Source organism: Sparus aurata, chromosome 16 (genome assembly GCF_900880675.1).
Source record: "Sparus aurata chromosome 16, fSpaAur1.1, whole genome shotgun sequence".
NCBI classification, from domain to species: domain Eukaryota; kingdom Metazoa; phylum Chordata; class Actinopteri; order Spariformes; family Sparidae; genus Sparus; species Sparus aurata.
This window is the reverse complement of record NC_044202.1, coordinates 19,735,985-19,747,244: the sequence shown is the minus strand read 5'-3', so window position 1 is coordinate 19,747,244 and position 11,260 is coordinate 19,735,985. Positions and strand designations below refer to the sequence as shown.

Sequence of the window (11,260 nt, the reverse complement as noted above, 5' to 3'; positions counted from 1 at the left end):
TTTGTGTAAACATGAACATGAAAGTGATGAAAAGACGAAATTCCTCATTTACATTTTTCAAGAACCGAATCTCAAACCCACTTCTTGGACATGTATTGTGTTCACCCCTGTGGCTCTTTGGTTCAAGGTTGGTTCATGTGCGTGTGTGTTTTCAGGTCAGTCAATAAATCCGTTCAACCTTGAAACATCCATTGGCTCCATGTGATGCTATCCATCCACCATGACAGCGACATTCACACAGCACCACCACAGCCAGAGGCAATCACTCATTGTCTCTGGAGTGCACACACACACACACACACACACACACACACACACACACAGTTCACTGAGGGCAGGTCAAGCTCAGCCTCATGTTGGGAGGCTACCTATTACAGCTACAAATCTACATGCAGTCAAATCACTGTGACCTGGAACTGTTGTGTGTCAGCCCAGTAGCTTATGATGATGACCATTTCTACTCTAGCCATCAATGCCTATACATTTGTGAGTAGTTACATTATCAACAGAATGTGAAGAAATATCATTTTTTGATGTTTTGTTAAAGATGTACACGTATTGTGTTGAAGGGATAGCTACAGAAGTTAGCATGCTAACCAGCTAGCCCAGGCCCATCCTTTCTCAGAATACCACTTTGTAGTGGCATCCGATAATGTAGCTCAGGCCTCTGGAGGTGGGTGTTGATTGACGTCGACTTCTTGTGCTTCGTGTCCCCGCCTGAACCCAGCCTTGTTTTTGTTGTCCCTGATGCCAGATTCCTGGTCGAAGTTGCTGCAAAATGCTAGCTGCATGGCTACCTGAGCTAACTGCATTCACATTGAGTGGGTACTCGGACAATAAATTCAAAAGATGGCCAATTTGTACATACTGCACCTTTAAGCGTCCACTAATCTGGAGTTATTTTCAGAATTTTCTCAATATATGTAAATAAGCTTGAAAGTGAAATGGCCTGTGTGTCCTGCATATAAATGTGTTAAAATATTTTTTCAACTCACAACACTGACACATTAAACTTCATTTCAAAAATACTTTCTGCCACACACACACACACACACACACACACACACAAACAGTTACAGTACTTAAACACTTTAATTTTACTAAGAAGACTGACAGATATTTCCAAGCAGACAGACATGTCACAAAGAAACACTGTGGAATAAATAAGTAAATAAATGAATAAATAAATAAATAACAAGTACAAATAGTTAAAAAGGTACAGGGAAAATAAAACCTATAGAAAAAAATAACAACATCACAAAGATGAACAGCATCTTACGAACACAATAGCTGACCAGACAGCTAGGCAAGTACAGAACTGGAGATAGACAAGAACTATGGCCACAAAGGTTTCAGTGGCAGCCATGTTGGATCCACAATCCTGTTCAATAGGGGTTAAAACAGGAACACAGGAAGTATTCAGCAGACTGTCCCATTAGCAAATTTAACAGGGGCACCAGAGGTCACTTACAACCTAATTTCTTTACTATCTTAAAAATAGTAAGTGCTCATGTGTTTGCATAGAGCCTACCATTATTCAACAATATATTTTGGGCTGTTGTAGCATGCACATTGTTAGTGGGAAGCATAGACAGTATAAAGAAGGGAACGTAGCCACCGGGGAAGAAGTGTGAAGCCAGTGTGTAAGTGCATTGAACCTGCATTCAGCTGGAGGCAACTCCACTGGTTTCAAAAGGAAGTCCGATTGTATAGAAGTCTGAGGAAATTACCCTACTTCTCACTGGATCGATTAGCTCAGTAAACAATTTTCTAATGGGTGTATGCACTCAATGTCTATTTTGAAGTCTACTTGAATTAAGAATGATGCTCATTTTAGTAAATTACCCATTTAAATCTAAATAGATGTTGAAGCAGGGCAAGCTTTAGGAACTGGCTACCTTGTAATTGACAAGTCCCAACTATAGCAATGCATAGTGTTCTCAGTCAGATCCACCCTCCCATCCAAATAAACCCTTCTGGCAAAAAAACAACAACCAAGAAGACAATGGCTTTAATGCCAAACTCAGTGCCTCAAAATGGCAGTCCAAGAACCAATGGGTGATGTAACGGACCCAACACCTGCTCCCTTTACACAGTCTATGGCAGGAACACTATTGTCACATACTGTATACTGCTACTACATCATACACTGCTTGTAGACTACTTGTATGCTGAAGTAGAGGTATGAAGCACGGGGGCTCATGAATGATTTTTTGTTCTTAAAGCTAGACAGCCAACAGGAAAATCTATCAAAACCTTTCAGTGTTCAATTATTAATACAGTCACCATAAGATTTTTAAACATGGTGGCGCACTTGCCTTGATGACATTATGAAGGACAGTGTCAAACAATTATAGTCAACACAGGTTTGTTCTAGAGAAGCAGGCTGTGCTCATATGACTCAGACTTGGGACATACTATACAATAGATAGGTAGATTGTAGTGCTCTTTAATACATTATACATCACATTTGCAAGTGAGAGTACATTTCTAAAAATGATTTTAAACTTTTCATCTCCTTTAAATACACGTCTTTAACATTGTATGCTTCCCAAGTTCAGTTTTCATCTGTCCCACATTCTGGCTTCGGGGCATTGCTTTTTTCAGTAATCAAAAGGTTGGAATAAAGATATACATCTAAACCACTGTGTGGATTGATGTGCAATTAACCAGCATGCCTCTGAAAGTACATACAGACAACTATGTATCATAGCTGCACCTTTAACAGTGAATTAATGGAGTAGCCTTTTGATTTCACAGTGATTTTGATGACAAACAGATTTACTTTTGCTTACCTTGGGGTTCCTTTCTAATGGACAAAGTAGTTTTGCTACACATTAAGGTTACAGGTCAAGGAGAACAAATAAAAAGCTTTAACATATCCAATTTTTACTTCATTTATGATGTGAAAACAGAAGATGTTAATCTTTTCGTAAGACTTTCAGGAGCTTGACGTGAGGTCCTTGAATACTTGGTGCTTTGAATAATTTTCAGGGGCTGTTACATTAGCTTATCATTTTACCCAAACATGTCAACTTTCCATTTAACATCAAAAAACCAAAGTCTCCTGTGAAGCTGCACTGAAGATGTAGGGGAAGTTGTGGATTCCTACTGTATACAGCAGCTCTGTCCGTTGGCATCTTTGGAGCGAAGACACAGTTTAGCTTTGTAGCTTTCCAGGTACAGCAGCTGCTTGGAATTGAATGCTCCACGACGCTTCCTGCCAAACATCATCAAAACACAAATAATATTTCTGTTGTTACAACAACAACATGGGCGTGAGCAATGACAGGGATGACACTGAATACAGTGCATGGTAAGACAGAGCAGTTAGTTGTACAATCAAGTAAAGGGGAAAACATCGGAATCACTGTTTGGTACTCACAGTCTGATGAAGTGCACAGCATCCTCATACTCCATCCCACACTCAATTAGAGCCAGTGCCACCAACACGGGAGCTCTAAGGACAAACAACAAAAAGATGAAAATGTACAACCATCTTTGGACAACATTTCTATGGTTCTATATGAAGTACAGCCTTTAACTCAGTGTGTGCTTCTAGCTCAATCAATTTAATTACATATTTTACTTAAGAGCCCTGTAGCTATAGATCAAAGAACAGCAGCAGTGGCTGGAAGTGTACCATTTTGAAAATGTAGTCTGAATCAGAATCAGACTTCCTTTATTGTCCCACAAACGGGGAAATGTGTTTGTCACAGCAGCCAAAAGGACAGCAACTTTACAAAAAACAATAATGATAATAGTAAAACATAAACAATATAATTAAAAGGTAAGGAATAGAATAGACTCATCCATACATATAAACATAGTATTGCACAACATTAACATATAATCATAAACAGTGCGGCAGCAAATTGTTATTTCCAAATAATACATATGGGTATAAAAAATTTGACCAAATAGTGCAAACCATATAGCTGTATTGCACAGTGCAGAGAGAGGTCTACCAGCAGCAGTGCTGGTTTTGAAGTCTGACAGCAGCAGGAAGGAAGGACCTGTGATACCTCTCCTTTACACACTTGGGGTGTATCAGTCTGTCACTGAAGGAGCTGCCCAGTGCTGGGACAGTGACCTGCAGGGGGCGGGACTCCTGCACCAGCAGGGATGACAGCTTGTCCATCATCCTGCTCTCTCACACCACCTGCGCTGCGTCAAGAGGGCATCCCAGGATGGAGCTGGCCTTCTTGATAAGTTTATCAAGTCTCCTCCTGCCTGCTGCCGAGATGCTGCTGCTCCAGCAGACTACTCCATAGAAAATGGCTGATGCCACCACAGAGTCATAGAAAGTAGTCAGGAGTGCCCCCTGCACTCCAAAGGACCTGAGCTTCCTCAGCAGATACAGTCTGCTCTGACCTTTCTTATATGCTGCTGCAGTGTGATCTGCACCACTTAGCTTGATGCTACTACTTCTGAAAATGACAGCCAAAAGCCAAACTGGCTTAAGTGGACATACATTTATTTGCATGTCATTATATGTAATAAACAAAATATGTTATTTCCTGCAACTATTAGATAGCAGTGTTGTGAGAAGTTCTCAAAAGTCATACTTGAGAAAAAGTAAAGATACTTTGTTACATAATTACTTTGGTTAAAGTTAAAGTCCCCCTACACATAGTACTTGAATTTAAGTTCTGATGTACTTAAGTCTCAAGATTCATTTTCTGGCAGTAAATGTAAGAAAGTATAACAAATATAAGTAAATGTTGGATCTGATATTCTGCATTTTTCAGATTAGTATCTGAATTTTTAATTATTAAAAGTTCAGAAATCTACTTTGAATTCTAAGACACCTGAGTCATTGTACTCGGTTCAATCTGCACTCCTGGTGCATACTAACCGTCCTAGTCCAGCAACACAGTGCACAGCCACACAGCTGCCAGGCTCCTCTCTGAACTTCATCTGCAGTAGGTTCAGCCAGTCATCAACCACCTGGTCTGGGGGGGCGGAACCATCGTCAAAGGGCCAATCCTGGAAGACAGACAATGTACAGTGCATTTAAAAAGTATACACCCCCTTTGATGTTTTCCCCATTTTCAACAACAACAACAACAACAACACAATGTAATCTTTAATGTCAAAACAGATTTCTACAAAGTAATGTCAATTAATTAAAAATATATAATTTAACATAAGTGATTATAATAGTATCCACCCTCTTTGAGTCTGTGTGGATGGGTCTCAATCAGGCCTGCACCTTTACCCCATTCTTCTTGCAAAACTGCTCAAGCTCTGTCAGGTTGAACGGGATCGGGCATGAACAGCCCTTTTCAAGTCCAGCCACAAATTCTCTATGGATTGAGGTCCAGGCTTTGACTGGGCCACACAAGAACATTCACCTCGTTGTCTTTAAACCATCCCCGTGTAGCAGCAGTACTGAAATGCTTCTTGACAGTTTGGATTGTACATAATTTATGAGAGCTTGTCAAATGATTCTTTCATCTATTGTCACTCCCTGGGAATTTGTACTCATGAACGTTTTCAATGTTGACAACATCCATTTTGTATCTGTACTTGAGTATTTTCTTTATAAATTTGTTTTATTCAAATTTAATGATAATTTATTCCTATCAAACCACTTTTCTGTAGTGATAATCTCTAATAATTGTTGAAGATTCTCACCTGAACAAAAAATATTTGCATCATCAGCAAATAATACCAGCTTCAATATTTTGCATACTTTACATTTGTCATTAATGTACAGAATAAACTGTTTGGAGCCCAACAGTGACCCCTGGGAGACGCCGCAAGCAATGTCCAAACACCTTGGAGAAAACTCACAACTTCAAAATTGTTGCCTGCCACTTAGATAACTTCTTACCCAATTCAATGCTATGCCCCTGATGCCACATCATAACAATTTATTAATCAGTATTTCATGACTGATTGTGTCAAATATCTTTTGAGATCCAGAAATACCATAATACATATTTTTCATTGTCTATAGAGTTTGAGCTTTCCTCATTTGATTTAATTAATACCAATGGTGTTGAATAGTTTGGTCTGTATCCGAAATGACTGTCGGTAAGTAATTTTTGTTTATCAATAAATTTGTCATTAAAAAGTTTTTCCAAAATTTTGGGGAATTGTGGAAGTCAAGAAACAGGTCTGTGTTTTGTGAAGTGGTATCTACTCCCAGTTTTGTACAGCATTATGACTTTAACCATTTCAATTTTGTGTGGAAATGTACCAGTTTGGAATGACAAGTTACAGATGTATGTTAGTGGTTTTGAAATCCCCTCAATAATCTTTTTCACTACTGTCATGTCTATTTCAATAAAGTCAGTGGACATCATATTTTTACATTTATTAACAATATCTATAATTTCTTTCTCATCCACTGCTGTCAGAAACATAGATCTGGTATTCCTTTTTACATAATTGTCATTCATTTTTCTTCAGTTGTCACTGATGGATCAGGGATTCCTTTCTGCCAAATTTTGGTCCGACATGCTATTTACCACATCATCCATATTATGATTTTCATTGTTGTTATCATTAAAAACTACTATTTAATAAATTCCATATTCTTTTAACATTATGTTTATTGTCACCTATTATTGCACTGTGACAGTCCTTCCTACACCTCCTTATTATTAGTTAACTTATTCTTATATTTTTTTTATTCATTTTCTGCCTCTTTAGTTAAGTATCTTATGAAATCTTTGTATAGTGTATTTGTCTTCTTGCAGGTGTTTTGTAATCAGGGGCACTTTTTAATCATATGATATGAATATTCTTCAGAATGTTTCACATGCACTGTCAATATCCTTTTCCTTATATAATGTTTCCCAATTTTGTGCCAGTAAATCATGTTTAAAGTAGGTTCATTGATTCCTCTGTCGTTATTCATCTGTATTCTGGTTTCTTGTCCAGATTTTTTTTTTCTTTTACTATGATATTATCATCATACTGTGAATAGTGTGCTTATTATATTGTTTTCTATCTCATTAGTGAATATTTTATCCATTATAGTGGCACAGTGGGATGCCACTCTACTGGGTCTGATAATTTGGGGAGATCGGCTCATACTGTACATTGTGTTGATGAATTCTTCATTTATGTTTGTTTATTTTTTTATTCAACAGATCAATATTGGAATCCCCACAAATGAAAAGTCCTTTCCAACTTATTTTTGAAAACATTTCCTCCATTCAGTCCCTGAACAATTCACTTCTTTGTTTGTAAGTAAATGAGTAGACTGCATATCCATATATGTCACTTACCAGGACTTGTATGCCTTCTTGTTCCACCGGCGCTTTGTCATATGTAGCAGCACACACTCTCACCAGGGTGTTTACTCCATATGCCTTCAGATCCTGCACGTCAAAACAAACTTGTCATGTCACTGTTGCTTCTTCTAGAAATAAAAGATGAAGAAATGCATGATGGGCATAAACAAAATGACCAGAATGTGTTTTACGTTACCTCTATAAACCTTCCCAGTTGTGCGTTGGTGGGGTTGTGCGTAATGAGGAATCTCAGACAGTCATAAGTGATCTCCACTGGAGCCGGTCGGTTCATTTTTAGATTTTTAGAGGTTTGTGAATTTAGAAAAAAAGATCAGAAAAGGACTGTACTTCAAAGAATGGAGTAACAGACAGAGTCTTCAAAGGATTTTCTCAAATAATCTTATTATTAGAAGAAAAATTGCTTAGGCCTTATAATTCACTTCACTAACTAATACACCTAAATGACTGATCAGAAAATAAAGTAAACCATTCATTTGATGGTTAAGAGTAGTTTGAATAAAAAACTAAAAAGACAAGACAAATTTCTTGGTTAATCAAAAGGTGGATACAAATCTGAACTGTTCTTGGCAATGAATGAAAAACTAAAATTGGCTTGATTACAAACTTAATCTAAATCTGGCAGAGTGGGATCAAAAAAAGACTAGAGAGGAGACACTCAAAGTTCACAGGAAAAATAAATCTGAAGACGGATAAAAAGATCTGTCCTTTCCTTCTTTCAAATCTACTAGCCCATTCAGAAAAGACTTGTACGAATCAGAGCAGAAGTAGGAAGCAATAGCAGGAGAAGAGAAGAGCTGTGAGGAAACTCCCGGAATAAAAGCGAAGGACTCCCCACTCCCCAGGACAAGTGACAGGCTGAAGGTTGGCTTGTCTTCATAAAGGTTGAACAGGATGGCAGTACCTGTGAGGAAGGTCATTCATTATACACCATTTCAGCAAACCTAACTAAAAAAAAAAAATCGTATTACTTTATAATGAATGCAATCTTTCTGTCCGCTGTGATGCAATTGTATTTGTGATGTTTTAGATATTGATATATTGATAACCAATATACACACAGTTACACTATCGGTATTTGTATCAACGCTGAATAAACTGACCTTTCATCTCTGTTGTCCAAGAACTATAACATGGTTAATTTCCGTACTACACACCTGTGGTGAATGGCAGTGTTTGCCCCTAGCTGGTTTGTCCTGTTCACTTGTCCACAATAAGCAGCAGGTGCTGGGCTTGGCAAAACTCCCCTCCAAGCTTCGCAAACGCCATACATGTGCAGCCTGAGGGACACAGAGTAATGGATTGCAAGGAGGACGTTTATCCACTTTGCACTGTATTAAGACACGGGACAGGGTTGGAGCAAATCCTGGTGAAATACTCACTGTGATGAGAGCTGAGGAGATGGTTCATTGAGCGGACACAGGAAAATGTGACGGCTCCGGGATGTAGACACACCATTGATGATGATGCTGCTGTTTTCTGGGTCCTGGCTGACAATGGCCCGCTAGCTTGCTGCTAACCTGCGGCGGAGAGGAAAATATGTTAAATTATTCTCGGCTATGTCACCTCGAACCAGCAGCTCCGTTTCATTCCTATTGTTGCGCACCTCTAATGAGAAAGGGACAAAAACGTAACCATTAGCTAACGTGTAAATAAAAGTATTTTACATAATGCAAATCTACATAACGAAACAACATAACGTTATATTGTGCCTGATTTCACATTTGGCGTTTGGCGTGTCAACACTTGAAAATAACGGGACGTATCAGAGCTATGGTGTTCAGCTAGCTAAACTTTATCCATGACCAGGAATCTGATTTTACACCCAGATTGCCGACAGTAATTAATATTATTACATTATCATTATTTCATTGTATCTACCTATACACAACGATGTTAATTTAACTATGTTCAGGAGCAGCCCGCTTGGTTGTTAATGCTGGCTAGAGCGATTTTCCAACATTTGCTATATCGACGGAAGCCAACTAGCTTAACGTTAGCCGTGTCCAAAGGCACATTAATTAATGTATATACAACACAGGTTATCACCCAGTTCAAGACGCAATGTAAGCGTATGATTTAGAAACTACCTCACTTGACTAATCAACGACACAATCTGTCATTACAGGCTACGCTGCCAGTCAGGTCATGTAAAAACAGGTCAACAACCATCACACAGCAAGCTAACACTTCCAGGCTAACGAGAGCATTCGCCGGTTTTTATAACAGCCAAATGACAGCGACTACAGTGGCCCTGTTAACTCATGCAACATTAGCTTCACACTGTAATTACAGTTGTTACATCGAAGTCAAACCACACACGACTGAATAAGATACTTACACAACGCAGTAGTTTCGCGAAAAATCCAGACGCCTCTAGTGACACAGAAGGGTCTGCGAAGGAGACATGTTGAACACAATGTCTAGTGAGCCACACTTAGCTTAGAAACTTCCGGCCTGAAACTCTCCAGAATAAAAGCAATCACAAAATACACATTGCCCTGTTTTGAAAACTCCTCTACACTTCCGGTAGTATTCACCCCTGTTAGTTTGACTAATTAAAAAAAAAATTACAGTAAGGATGGCCACTGGACTCACTGTTACTTCACATTATGTTGCTTTATTTTATAAAAAAAAAAAATCAATATCAAGTACTTGCAGCAGATTAAGTGAAGAAAACGTTTGTCCAATAAATTGAACTCTTGTTCTCCGCCCTCGATATCACATTTGTCAATCCAAAACTAAAAGTTCAATAAAAAAATTCAGAAATTCAAATTCCTTAGTAGCATGTGTATGATGTACTGTATGATGTATATGTCTGAAAGCAGGCAAATAGTTGCAGCTGTATTATAGGCAGATGTTGAAGTCATTGCTGCCATCTGCTGTTTGCACACAACAGAGTAAATCTACCAAGATGGAGCTGCATTGTATGAATGTTGAAGAAACACACAGAATGGCACTAAGATCCCAAGTTCCCTTAATTGACTGAATTCCCATGCAGTGTCACTCTGCTGTGCTCAGATTATAAAAAAAGTAATAAATGTGAGTGAGGGATCCAACATTTAAAGATTATTTTACTTAACAAAAAAACAATGTTTACGCTTGTTTTTTTCTCTGGTGGGCCATTTTGTTTTTTGGGACCTTTTTATGGCTTTATTGATAGGACAGCAAATAAGACAAGAGAGAGGAGGGTGACATGCAGCAAAGGGCCATAGGTCAGACTCGAACCCTGGGTCGCTGCAGTGGGGACAAAGCCTCTGCACGTGGGACATCCACTGCACCAGTTGAGCTAGTGGGTGCCCCAAGTGGGCCATATTGAACCTTGTGGCCGGCCAATTTTGACCTACCGGACCCACTTTGGGCTGTTTTGTTTTAAATTGACAGATTTTTTTGCAGAGATTTGGAGTCATCAGGACATGGACCCTAGTCGACCCAAGTCACTCTTTTGATGACTTGGGTCTTCACTCGAAAAAGAAAATAAACAACCCAAGACTAGGGGTGTCAAAGTTAAAACAGTTCAATTATTTGGCCACAATGATTGTGTCATTAAAATCAGATATTATGGCAGCCTTACTTTACACTCGACTTTGACTTAGACGTTAAAGACTACACATTTGAGGCATTGTGTCTCAAGTCAAGTCACTACTTGAGACATGGTGCCTCTAATAACTTGTCTGTGTTAATTTCATGTTTATAGTTTAGTTAGTTTTAGTTTAGTTTAGTTAAGTTTAGTTGAGATTGGTTGAGTTGAGTTGAGTTGAGTTGAGTTTAGTTTAGTTTAGTTTAGTTCAGTTCAGTTCAGTTTAGTTTAGTTCAGTTTTGTTTAGTTTAGTTTAGTTTAGTTTAGTTTAGTTTAGTTCAGTTTAGTTCAGTTTAGTTTAGTTTAGTTCAGATTGGTTTAGTTTAGTTTAGTTTAGTTTAGTTTGGTTTGGTTTAGTTGAGTTATTTTGAGTAGCTGTCAGTGTTTTGTTGTGTAAACATGATGGATTTTG

The 11,260-nt window shown here is 38.4% G+C and overlaps 1 protein-coding gene across 1 annotated transcript; it reads right to left on the bottom strand.

Moving 5' to 3' along the window:
- Positions 1–1,076: 1,076 nt before the first annotated feature.
- On the bottom strand, positions 1,077–9,722 carry LOC115566030 (protein tyrosine phosphatase type IVA 2-like). The gene is made up of 8 exons (XM_030391776.1): positions 9,610–9,722; positions 8,651–8,788; positions 8,426–8,548; positions 7,447–8,172; positions 7,245–7,337; positions 4,859–4,989; positions 3,386–3,460; positions 1,077–3,220 (listed from the first exon to the last, which is right to left on the bottom strand). The coding sequence occupies exons 4-8, from the start codon at positions 7,540–7,542 to the stop codon at positions 3,109–3,111; spliced, it is 507 nt and encodes a 168-aa protein (XP_030247636.1). The 5' UTR covers positions 7,543–8,172; positions 8,426–8,548; positions 8,651–8,788; positions 9,610–9,722; the 3' UTR covers positions 1,077–3,108.
- Positions 9,723–11,260: the final 1,538 nt, after the last annotated feature.